This window comes from Hakea prostrata, chromosome 11 (genome assembly GCF_041222555.1).
Source record: "Hakea prostrata isolate BN-2017 chromosome 11, UWA_Hpros_2, whole genome shotgun sequence".
In the NCBI taxonomy this organism is placed as follows: Eukaryota; Viridiplantae; Streptophyta; class Magnoliopsida; order Proteales; family Proteaceae; genus Hakea; species Hakea prostrata.
The window spans coordinates 9,385,333-9,399,156 of record NC_142610.1 but is presented as its reverse complement, the minus strand read 5'-3'; the positions used below and the strand labels follow the sequence as shown (position 1 = coordinate 9,399,156).

General features: G+C 37.1%; 1 protein-coding gene across 1 annotated transcript in view; it reads right to left on the bottom strand.

The window, feature by feature from the left end:
- Positions 1-13,824, bottom strand: part of LOC148999973 (diacylglycerol kinase 4-like) — a 58,827-nt gene that overhangs the window by 25,132 nt on the left and 19,871 nt on the right. Inside the window, exon 8 of the mRNA XM_089140582.1 lies at positions 2,656-2,726. Within this exon, the coding sequence (XP_088996708.1) occupies positions 2,656-2,726 (71 nt within the window). The remainder of the gene's footprint in view (positions 1-2,655; positions 2,727-13,824) is intronic.

Below are 13,824 nucleotides of genomic sequence, written 5' to 3'. Positions count from 1 at the left end.
TCCTCCACAAGAAATTTTTTGGTGTCCTCCGCTGCCAGGTTGGGTTAAACTAAATATTGATGGGTCTTCTTTAGGCAATCCAAGAAGGTCTGCAGGTGGAGGAGTATTTCGAAATGAAATTGCTACGGTGGTTTTCAATTTCAGTATTTTTTTAGATGTTAAAACCAACTTTGAGGCTGAATTGGAAACTTTCATTCACGGATTACGTTGGGCAAGGCATTTACAAATTACAAAGCTTTGGGTAGAAAGTAATTTAAAAGCTGTAGTGACTTTAATACAGCAGAAGAAAATAGCTTGGTATATCTTTCATATGTGGAGAGAGTTACAAGAATATTTGTTGACTATAGATTGGAAGATTTCACATTGCTATCGTGAAACTAATACAGTGGCAGATTTTTTGGCAAATTCTGCAGCTAGGACAAGAACTTCTGATATTAACATTCCTTGGTCAACTTCAATCCTTAATGAACTTGATGAGGATGCCTCTAGACGTCCTAAATTTCGTTTTATGAGTTAGTGGTTTTCTAATCTGAGTAGGAACCAGTGAGGAAGGGTGTATTGGGGGCAACAGTTGTTGTGGGTAAGGGAGGTTGGTTCCTTATAAGGTATTAATTGATGTATTTTTAATATTTTTCTTCGCTTAATATAATGATCCTTTTAGCGAGAAAAAAAAAATAACAAAATCCTAAATCATCTCTAAAACTCCCACGAAAACAGTTCCTATTTTATCTCCTTGCAAGCTAGATTTGGAGAGCACCAAACGAGGATTTATCTCCTAGGTTACCGTTCACCTATTGTACCATGAACAGTAACTTCTGGTTGTGCTGCATCACATACACAAACATGCTACTACCAAGGAGGGGTGGATTTTGAGTGAAAAAACAGCTTGAAAGAAGCAAAATGGTCAACTGTTCAACCGGAATCATCCTGTGACTTCTGTGAACTTCATAAAACTCGACAGATATATCGGGAGCTTTAAAGCATAGCCCATCGGTTTGCAGGTTTTGACCCATCTCGGTTGAAATTTCAATCGAGATGAGTTGAAACCTGGAAATAAAATTTCACTCAAGGAGTTATGTTTAGGTTTTGGAAGAAAAAAAATGAGATTTCGACTGAAATTTTGGTTGTCTTGGTCGAAATTTGGACTATGGGTACATGTATGTTGGCAGATGTGCAGGTATAGGGACAAGGTATAAGAACATCTCACCAATAACAGAAGACCTAATACCACCATACTATGACTCTGACGTGAGTAGGAACCATAGTGAAGACTAGAATAATTTGGGATACCTAAATCTGGAGAAAACACCTAAATGTTGATGTTGGAAAGCTTAATCAACAGTAAACACGCGTTAGTGGCAAGAAGGATGCATCTCCCCAAAGACTTGGGCAAGAAAGCATAACAAATGGAGAAGGAACGAGATTGGTTATAGAGAGAGTTCTGTGATACGTGGTCAATGGAGACTTCTGTGGCTGAAGTTGAAGATGATTTTCTATGTAACAATGCTCATTAATCTTAAGGGAGGGTGAGGTCAAGTTTCAAAACTAGGTTCAGTTTTCAAGGCAAAAGGGTAATTTCTTGAAAATTTGAAGAAGTAAAGATATCTGTAAGCTATGTGCATGGATGATCTAGGAGTTTCACAACAAGGTGAAACTTGGACAGGATGGAGGTTGGATACTCCCAAAGTTTGAAAGGATTTGGATAGTTGGGTTATAAAGTTATAATTTCTTGATTTTAGGTCCAACAAGAACAAAGGGAAGCTATGGTTGGGGTTGTCCAAACAAGCTGAAACTTATAGGTAATGTGATCCAGGAATATAATCCCTCAAGTTTGGGTGGATGTGGATAGCTAAATCGATATGGCATTTCTTGTTTTAGGGTTTTAGGGTTTTAAGGAGTAAGGAAATTCAAGAAAATATTTTAAATTAACAAGGATGTTTTAGCTTTTAAATCTATCAAGGATGTTAGTTCAAATGTCCTTTTCAGAAAACTGGATGCTAAATTGAGAGGATTCATCAATTTAGTTAAGTGCATACTAACCTAGATTCATAAGATATAATCACAACTGTGCATGATATATGTAGATTGTGAAAATAACTCAACTAAACATATAAATCATATTGATCTCCTTCTACGGCTTAAACTATTTATACAATATTATTCATACAACATAAAAAGATTTATTCCATAATTATCCCCAAAAGACCAATTTTCATGGGGTTCCATGATTCCAACAGTTCCTGTTCATGTCAAGCTCCTACAGCAGTATCCATAACAATAAAACGGAGGAAAAACTAACACTGTTTAAGTTGTCCCTTGGGAAAACAAAAACTACAGAATTGATTAATTGTGATAATTGTAGGAAGAGAATGGTTAAATTCATAAAACTACTTGTAAGTTGTAACAATCATTTAGTTGAAAAAATATAAAGAAAGTAAAAGTAATTCATTATTATATAGAATATTGCACCAGGAGAAAGGATCATTTAGTTAAGAATAACATAATGAAAGTAAAAGTAATTCATTATTATATAGAATATTGCACCAGGAGAAACAGAAGGACCAGATGCTTATTCGACCCTAATAAATCAAAAGACAAGCTGACGTACAAATGCAACATGAAATTGCAATCCAACGGGTTGAAGTGTTGGCTAACCTTAAACTGGGGTCACTGATGCAAGGTGTGCAGAACCAACCTTGGGTGCAACCATATCCAGAATAGATCACCTGCAAAAAGAATTACCTTGAGTAAAGTCTTTTATATACATTCCCACACACCCCCCCCCTTTTTTTTTTGTGTGTGGGGGGGGGGTTACTGTAGTCTTACATGTGCATTTTTTTATATAATAATGAGATCTATGGATGTATACATCAAGACAACATTTGTATGTAGAGACAAACACATAAACCATATGTTCTTAACCAGGTCGTAGCTTACATTTATTTTTTTCTCCCCCTTTTGGGGGTGAATAATAATTCATTAAGAAAATACATTAAAGAAAGGGGCCCCAAAAGGAACAATGTTAATAGTGCAAGTCCACAGAAAGATAAAAATAAAAAATAAAAAAGACAAAAAGACAAAACAGAAGAAAACAAAGTCAGCCCAAAATGACACAAGGAATGAAGAAGGAACAAGAAACTAAAAAAATAAGCCTGTCTATAGGAAACTAACATCTCAGAAAGGTGTCAAGTAACGCTTGCATGACATCAAAGCAGATGAAATAACAAATCTGATGGACAGATCTAAAGTTGGTAGTCCATCTTCTAAGGTTGTGCCATATTTCAAAAACTCACTAGGACCTCGGTGAAATCTCAATCTCCTGAAGAGGAGATGATGTGTGAGACACAAAACTGTTGGATTCTACTAGAAGTTCAATTAGAGTTTGTATTCTTGTAAAAATCTATTCCTTGTAATAGTGTACTTTCCACTTAATTATAAATAGAGGGCTTGAGATCATTGATCAATAAGCCATTCTACCAACATGGTATCAAAGCCTAAATTCGATTAGGGACGAGAGAACAAAGCAAAAATCTCTTCTCTTGCTTCTAATTTTTTCAAACCCATCGTAATTCCCTGAATTTTTTTCAAAAAAACCCCATCGCCTTTTTTCTTCTTTTTTCTGGCAGTTCCGCCGTCTTTTTTCTGTTCTTAGTTCCGCTGCACCCATCACAAACCCATCGGCTCCTTATTTTTTATCTTTTTCTAGCAGTTCCGTCTCCTTTTTCTGTTCTTCAGTTCCACTGCACCCATCACAACTATCGGCTCTTTTTCTGGCAGTTCAGTTTTTCTTCTTTGATCTTCAGTTCCGCTGCACTACAGTGGGTTTGATTAGGGAAGACCAAGAAGAAAAGGAAGGAAGAAGAGAAGAAGACAAACACCGCCTCGATTCGAGAAGAACAGTGACAGAAAAAAGTAGAAGAGAAGCTGAAGCTGCTGCTGCTCCTGCTCCTGCTTTGAATAGAACCAGAAAAATAGAGGAAAGTAGAAGAGAAGAAGCTGCTCTGCTTTGAATCGAACCAGGTTTTCTCCTCCTCCCTCCCTTCTCCTCCACGGAACAAACATCGTAGGTTAGAGGGGTTTGGTTTTGTAAATTTAAATTCTTTCAGGGATATTTTGGTAATTGTGCATATTGTCAGGGGCTTCTTTGAAAATCTATGAATTTTTAGGGGCTTATGTGTAAATACACATAGTTTCAGGGGCCTAATTGAAAATTTATAAGTTTCAGGGACTTATTTGCAAATTTACACAATTTCAGGGACTTTTGTATAAACTTGCATAATTTCAGGGACTTAATTGTAAATTCAGATTTGTTAGGGACGTATTTGTCATTTTCCACACAAAAAAAAAGGAGAAGAAGAAAGAAAGAAAGACACATGGTGTTTCTTATATGCACATTTTGAATTGTGGTTTGGCTATTACATTTTGCGACGTTTCAGTTGAAAGGAGACGACTGAAGAACTGCAGCATTTTTTTCAACATGGCAACTACCGATGGTATTATTGCTCCCATTGTCTCCGCACATTATTCCACTCTTCATCCTCTTTTAGTAAGATTTGATGGAACAAATTATTTGATTTGGTCTCGATCTGCTTACTTGACTATTGCCGAAAGAGGACTTGTTGGACACATTACAGGACCCACTATCCAACCTACTACCACATGTGTTTCACAGGATAATTGGATCTCGAATGACTCTCTTATTATGTCATTCCTTTTGAACTCCATGAATCCAAATATTGTCCATGGATACCTATTACTTGATACTGCAGCCCAAATCTGGAAAGCTACTACTGAAACATATGGACAGTTGGGGAACGATGCACAGGTTTATGAGCTACGAAAGAAGCTTCATGAGACTACCCAAAAGGAATTGACTGTGGCCCAATATTATGCTGAGTTCCGATCTCTTTGGCAGGAGTTGGATCATTATGGGGATTATCACCCCACTAATCCAGATGATGTGACTACTTGTAGGATGCACATTAATAAGATTTGGGTATATGACTTCTTGGCAGGCTTGAATGTGGAGTATGATCAAATCAGAGTGCAAGTATTAAGTTGTTCTCCATTTCCTACACTAGAACAGTCTTATGCACTTGTTCAGTGTGAGCAAAGCCGTCGATTAACCATGCTTTATGCTCCCTTTGTGGAGAAATCAGCCTTACAGTTTGTTAGCACTAAATCTTATTCAACTAAGGAGATTGTCAAGTGTGAACACTGTCACAAACCATATCATACCAAGGCCAATTGTTGGAAGCTCCATGGGAAGCCTGCTGATTTTGAGCAAAAAAGAGCACAAAAAAGAGGAAAACTGAAAGCTCATATTTCTGAGACAGTTTCCACAACACCCTCTGCAGACATTGGTCTTCCACAATAGGAGTTAGCTACTTTGCGTCGTATTCTGCAATCTTCTACTGCCAGTACAGCCTCTACCACTGCTTCTTCTACTAACAAAACCAACTCCTACCTTGCTACTTCAGGTAAAACTTTTACAGGCTTCCAAGTTTCTTTAGTTTCTACTCCTTGAATTATTGATACAGGAGCCACAGATCATATGACAGGTTTATCCTCCTTTTTCTTACAATATTCTCCAACTTCTGGAAAGGATAAAGTTAGAATTGTTGATGGCTCCTATTCTTCCATTGCTGGAAAAGGGACCATTCAACATTCTCCATCACGTTCTTTGTCTAAAGTTTTACATGTTCCCTCTTTCTCTACTAACTTGCTCTCTATCAGTAGTCTTACACATGACTTGAATTGTAAAGTAACATTTGTCCCATCTTATGTGTCTTCCAGGATCTGGTCACAGAGAAGGAGACTGGACGTGGTAAACTAGACAATGGACTTTATTTGCTCGAGCTGATTGAAGGATCTACTTCTGCTCTGACTACATCTTCTAATCAGGTCCATTCGGTAATATAAGACCTTCATCAATGGCACCGTAGGCTAGATCACCCCCCCTTTAAGAACTCTTAAGAAAATATTTCCTGATTTAGTTTCTTCTTGTAATGAGGATGAATTTTTTTGTGTAGCCTGCATTTTTACGAAGCAGACTCATTCTAGTTATTTGCCTTCTCTTCATAATAGAAAAACTATTCCTTTTATGCTAATTCATATTGATGTGTGGGGTCCCTGCCGACGTGTGTCTATACTAGCCATAGGTACTTTGTTACTTTTATTGATTGTCACTCTCGTTCTACACGGATTTATCTTTTAAAACAAAAAAATGAGGTTTTTCGATGTTTTCGTGATTTTTATAATATGATTAAAACTCAGTTCAATGCCACTGGAAGATCCTTCGCAGTGATAATGGCACAGAGTATATTGATGGTGAATTTCAAAGATACAATCTACTCTGGCATAATACACCAGACCAGTTGCGTTGATACGGCTGCCCAAAATGGGTAGGCGAAAGGAAGAATCAGCATCTCTTAGAGATAGCCCGTTCCATTATGATTGCTATGAATGTACCTGACCAATACTAGAGTGATGCTATACTCATTGCTTCTTACCTTATGAATAGGATGCCCAGTAGGATACTTTGTTTTAAATGTCCTAATGAGATTCTCCAGGGTGGCCTCTTCTTTTATTATTCACCCAAAGATTTTTAGATGTGTGTGTTATGCTAGAACCACCGCCCACCAGAGTATGCTGGCTCCCTGCTGCTTACGTTGCATTTTTTTGGGTATTCTGCTACTTAGAAAGGGTACAAATGTTATCATCCTCTTTCCAGGAAAACCATTGTATCCATGGATGTAATTTTTAATGAGTATTGCCCTTACTACACACCTCTCCAGGGGGAGAGTCCTAGAGGAGAGGTGTTCTTTCCGACTCTAGATCTTCCTATCACACACCAACACAACTTAAGAGTCCCAAAAGAGTTTCCAGACCAGGGGGAGACTTCCGCCAGTATACCTGAGGACTCTAATCGTCCCTCTTCCTTTTCTAACCATGTTAAGAACCTAGCCAAGGGGAGACCACTCCTGTGAGACAAACTGTTGAGGTCTTTCAAAACCATATTGACCAGAATAAAGAGGTGCAGACTTATCAGAGGAAGAATTACAACTGGCTAAAGCAGGTGGAGAAAGGTGATACGTTACCACTTCAGTCTCCTGCTCCATAATTAGATTCTACTATTCCCTTTAAGGTATCTTCTTCGATCTTCCTATTACTGTTAGAAAAGGAGTCAGATCTTGTACTCAACATCCCATTGCTAAATATATTTCTTATAACTCTTTGTCTGACTCCTACCGTGCTTTTATATCCTCTTTGTCATTTGTATCTGTTACTAAAAGTTGCCAGGAAGCCTATGCTGATAAGAGATGGAAGGCAGCTATGGTAGAGAAAATGCAGGCAATGAAGAAAATTAAGACTTGGGAGCTAGTTACACTTCCTCCAGAAAAAAAACCAGTGGGCTACAAATGGGAATTTGTGGTTAAACAAAATATGGATGGATCAGTCAACAAGTTGAAAGCTAGACTTGTTGCAAAGGGGTTTACCCAGACCTATGGGATTGATTATCAGGAGATTTTTGCCCTTGTTGCAAAACTAAACACTATCAGAGTTCTGTTGTCTATAGCTGTGAACAAAGACTGGAACTTGCACCAACTAGACGTAAATAATGCCTTCTTACATGGGAGTTAGCGGAAGAAGTTTATATGGAAATCCCACATGGTTTCTACTATGACAATACTGCAGGGAAAGTTTTTCGGATGAAGGGGTCAATTTATGGGTTAAAACAATCTCCTAGATGCTTGTTTGGACGCCTCCTGAAGGCAATGACTTCTATTAGGTACAAGCAAAGCAATGCTGATCATACACTATTTGTCAAGAAGTCAGGTACTAACATCACACTTCTCATTGTCTATGTAGACGATATTGTCATCACAAGGAATGATAGTGAAGAAATTCAAAAGTTGAAGGACTTTCTTGGTAAAGAGTTTGAAATTAAAGATCTAGGAAAGTTACAATATTTTTAGGGATTGAGGTGGCTCGATCAAAGAAAGGTATATTCCTATCCCAAAGAAAGTATGTCCTAGATTTATTATCAGAAGTGGGAATGTTGGGGTGTAAAGCAGTTGATACCCCTATTGAAGCTGGAGTTAAACATAAAGAAAAAGAGGGAGAACCAGTGGACAAAGTAAGATACCAAAGGCTGGTAGGGAAGCTTATTTACTTGTCCCACACCAGGCCAGACATCGCTTATGTTGTAGGGATAGTGAGCCAATTCATGCATGATCCATATTTAGCTCATATAAAGGTTGTTACCAGAATACTATAGTATTTGAAGGGAACTCCTGGAAAAGGAATACTTTTGTCACCCACTGATAATCTAAAAGTAGAAGCATACACTGATGCAGACTAGGCTGGATCTCTAGACAAGAAGTCAATTTCAGGTTATTGTACCTTTGTTGGAGGTAATCTAGTTACTTGGAGAAGTAAGAAACAGAATGTGGTAGCTCTATCTAGTACCGAAGCTGAATATATAACTATGGTTCGTGGAGTTTGTGAGCTACCATGGTTGAAAGGCTTGCTGCAAGATATTGGAGTCCAAGTTCCAAACCCTATAATGTTATATTGTGACAACAAGGCTGCTATTAGTATTGCTAATAATCCGGTGCAGTATGATCGAACTAAGCACATTGAAATGACAGGTTTTTTGTCAAATGAAAGTTGGAACAAGGGCTTATCTACATGCCTTTTGTAAGATCTGGAGACCAAGTAGCAGATGTTTTCACTAAGGGTTTAAAAGAAAGAGATTTCCTTCCTATTATAGGCAAGTTGGGCATAACTAATATCTATGCCTCAACTTAAGGGGGAGTGTTGGATTCTACTAGGAGTTCAATTAGAGTTTGTATTCATGTAAAATTATATTCCTTATGATAGTGTACTTTCCACTTAATTATAAATAGAGGGCTTGAGATCATTGATCAATAAGCCATTCTACCAACAAAAACATGCACAGTCTCGAATAACTTGATCAAAATTTTAAAATTTTGAGAAGCCTAGTGTAATCTCATATTTAGAGAATCCAGGAGAACTCATTATGCAGTCACATACTAATAGTATTGTACCGTTGGAATTGGGAGTAAAGACATTGAAAAGTAGCATAGTAAAGTATTTATGAATTATGTATTATCCATATATGTTTGGGTTAGGTGTCTACATAATGTGCATTGTAAGGCTCTGAATTTTTGCTAGAAAGGGGGGGGGGGGAAATTATGAATGTAGCAAAATTAAACTTAGAATAACAAGGAATTGAAGGAAAAGAGAAGTTGTGGAGGAGGGAATGGAAAGCTGTGCAAGATAAAGCTCTCCCCCCTTGGTAGTATATTATATAGCTGAAAGTTTTCGGACTAGATAAGCTTCCAAATTAGAAAGATCTTCAAATATCTTCCAATCAGATTACAAGTATTGAAAAAGAAACAAATATTGCAATCTTAAACAAAACTTGCTTGACATCCAAGCAGCAAGACCAAAAAAGAAACAAACTAATAACATAAAGCAACTAATAAAGGGAATGGAGAGCATGTGCATGACCCATATGAACCCCCATGGTACACAAGGGTCATTGCCCTTTGCAGTACTTATTCATTAACACTCCTCCTCAAGTTGGAGTAAGCATATCAAATCTCCAGCTTGGAACAACAAGAACATATATTAAGAAAACTTCATCGATTTTCAGTACAAGTAGCAATAGTAGGCATTGATAAACACTAGGAGAACTTCATCCAAGATATAATTAACAATATTCATGTCAAATAAACCATCCAACAATGAGAATGATAGGTGGTAGCATAGCAACAACAATAATATCAAAGCCATTATCGAAATAATGCCAGTAGTAGGTAGGATTTATAGGAATCTCCACTAAAGAAGGTAAAATATGCAGCTCCAATGTTTGCACAAGTAGGTAAAGGGGCTATATGGGTTACTAAAGACCAAGTGGGTAGGTAAAAGGCAGTATGGGTTACTATGGACAAAGCAGGTAGGTAAAGGACAGTATGGGTTACTACAGACCAAGTAAATTGGTAAAAAACCATATGGGCTACTTTGGACCAAGTAGACAAGTAAAAGGTAATCTGGGTTACTATTGATCAAGTAGGTAGGTAGAAGGCAATGTAGGTTACTATGGACCAAGTTGGCAGGTATAGGTAGTATAGGTTACTACGAACCAAGTAGGTAGGTAAAAGCTAGTATGGATTACCATGGACCATGTAGGTGGTTGTCAATGCTTAATTTTGGTGTAGCCTGACACAGATCTTAGGATAAAAGTTTTGATTTTTATTTTCAAATTTCATTTAGTTTTATTATTAAACCTCTAAAAGTCTAAGAAACCCCAAGTCTTAATCTTAATCGTTAGCTTTTAATTCATTTAGTTTTATAATCCAAAATCTCAAGAAGAACCTAGCTTATCTATAAAACTTGATATATCTTCAATCTCACAAAACAATGACAAAGGATATCCCAAACGGGTTCCAAATTCGTCACCGTTCACCGCGGGGGGGGGGGGGGGCCGCCCGGCCCCCCCCCCCCCCCCCCCCCCCCCCAAGTCAAGATAATGGCAATTTAGTAATTAACTTGAGAAGGGGATGCAAGTTGCAACTACTTTGACCTCATAGAAGCAATCAGAATTAAGTATAGAAGGTAGTAGATACTCGATATCCATGCAGCAGTTCTTATCTAACTAGTGGATCGAAACTCATTTCATAGCGATCTCCAACATCCGCAGATGATCATAGAAACATGAGGAAAAAACAACACATTTGAACTTGTAGAATATCCGCAGTCGACATCGATTCAGCCATGGAATATAACTTAAAGAGGGACAGTGTCGTCATGGTACTAAATTTTGCATAAATTTCTAAAATTTCCAGCTGGCTGAAACAAAATGGCAATTGAAATCAAAACTAAGATATTTCGTCAAAATTTTGGGGTAATTTTTTCGAAATCTTGAAAATTTCAGTGCAATTTCGCCAAAATTATGAAAATTCCAAGGGGTTGTACCATAGAACAAAATTCAGTCGAAACTTGCGAAATTTCAACTGAAATTTTCCATTTTGGGAACCTCGAAACGAAAAATTAGGGGACCGAAAAAAATCCCAAGTTTCAATTGAAACCATCGAAATTTTGTCAAAACTTGTCAAAACCTCGAAACCTAGTTCAACCCAGCTAGACCAGCTTGGTTCATAAGAGAAAAAATTTCCCAAATTTCATGGGAAACATGGAAAATTTCGTGGAAACTTGAAAAATTTTGTGGAAACCTAGGACTTTTTCTTGCAAGTTTTGTAGCTTTCCCATATTTTCAATTTTTTTGTTTCTTTCATGTTTCCCCAAATACCCCCTCCATTAGGACTTCCCTATCTAAATTGTGTATTCCCTTAGACTGGTTATCTTAGGCATGTTGATGAACAGACTTATAAAGTTACAATTTTTGATTACCTTGACAACCATAGGCATAAAATGTCATGGGATGTCTGTGTTCGTTGGTTGGAGGAGAGGATGTTACAGGCATAATACTACTTAGCTCACAGGATGGATCCACCGAGGCACTCCTCTTGGCACTCAAGTGTACTTTCCTTTTATTGTCAGTTACTTTGTATTTGATGTTTTGAAGTTAGAAATTATATATTGAATGTTATGTACTTAAGTAGTTAAGTTTATAGTGTACTTCTCGAACAACTCTACGTTGATGTTATGTACATTAAATGACATATCTACATTGACTTTTTTAGCAAAATACAGCCAATGTGTTCTTTATACTCTAATTAGCTTAAATGCAAAGTCCCACCCTAAAATACTCCCTAAAACCTATCAAAATTTCATGTCGAAACTTGCACAAAAAAGTCCTAAGTTTCCTCGAAATTTTCCAGTTTCCCACCTAGGTTTCCCATTTTCACCTAGTTGAAACTTGAGTTTCCCTCGAATTTTTTTCTATGGGTTGTACCATACGGGGGCTTATGGCTATGCATATGGATATGGTGGTTTCTCTATTGAATCTAGTAGCATATATGGTAATGGGGATGGATCAGGTGCATCATTTGTGGACTCCATCTTCAGATATCCATCGGACCAACATAACCTATTATACCAGTTCCACGACTAGGTTGCAATTCATGGCCATACAACACAATCCCTAGGGTAGGATATCTACTTTATGTTGACAATGCTATGTACAGAAGGCAGTGACAGACTACATGGATAACTTAATATGTACAATGTCAAGGCCTACTTATGTCCAGTATTCTAAGTACTCCTCCATGACCTAAGGGATGTAGCATGACACAACAACTTTTATTAGATTAGACTGGGTCTCATTCATTGTCTATATTTGTTATTGTGGACTTTGGATATCTTGGATGATGTATCTTATTCGTTCATTCATTGTAATTCACTAATTCATGCATTTATTGGATACATCATTTGTCGTAGTTTTAACCGAAAATTGAGTTCTACACTTCTACTTGTATATTGAATTCTATTTTACTCTTTTATTTTTGGTTGCATTTTAATGAAAATTGTAATGTTCTCTTGCATAACATCCATACTTACATTTGTAAAAATGAATGTCCCAAATATCTAGTTTCACCCGCATACAGCCAGGCATGTGCCTATAAAGAACACCATTTTGGGTTAGGTTTTAAGTAAAAATAACACTTCCATTGTCTTTATTGGCCTCAAATTAAGTTGTAGACCAAAAAGCCAAGCAAAAAAAAAGAAGAACACCTAAAGCACACCATATATATATATATATATATATATATATATATATTGGGCATCAAAATATGGTGCAAACTTGTACCATATTTCGGCAAAATTCCAGCCATCAAACAAAAGGAAAATTTAGTTCTATGGTCATACTGTAGTTGACAAAATATCTAAGTATGTCATATTACATAACCCTTTGTCTTTGTGATGCTTATTCCTTGGAAGTAGGCAATCCACCTTCCTAAACCCTCTAAGTTGGTTCCTTTCCTCCTCTTGGATTCCACTATGGCTACCTCAGCGAGGTCCACTTCACCATCTTACTGGAATCCGGATTCCACTAAACTGCCGTCCACCCAAACAAACCATAGCTTACCAACATTTGATCCTTCAAGGTTAGGGTCCTACATCCTAGTAGTGTGTTTGGATTTGGTAGGGTTATTACATATATACCTTTCCATAGGTCTCCTAATAAGTTAAATAGCTTCTGTTGTGGATCTTCTTGGCATAAAACCAAATTGCTTCCCCATAAATGTAGTTTCTCATCTCAAATGGGTTTCAATTACTCTCTTACATAGCTTCATAGTATGATACATCCATTGTATGCCCCTATAGTTATTGTGGCTTTAAATATCCCATTTATTTTTGTAGATTGGGAACACAAATTTTCTCCTCCACTAATCTAGCAGCTTCCTTGTGATGATAATCTTATTAAATAACTTGGTTAGCCAAGTTATTCCATACTTCTATTGGGATTCATTCTGAACTTGTAACTTGCTTACTGTCATCCTCTATTGAGCTTCTTTTACTTTGAACATCGTAATTCTCCATATATATGCTCTGGAACTAGTTCCATGGTGGATAGTGTAATCTTACGAGATACAAATATCCTAAGTATGTTGACTTAGTAGGCTAATGAAATAATCATCTCTTCTTGATGTCCACATAACATATCGGTACTTTACCATCTTCACTTTTAATACATCTAACATGGTCAAGATCTCTACTCTTCCTATCATTCATTTTAGCTATCTTATAAACTTTTTTCCCATCTTTGTGTTTCACTTATTATATAGATCTTCATATTTTTGTCTCCCTTGCTTTCCCCACAATTTTCTT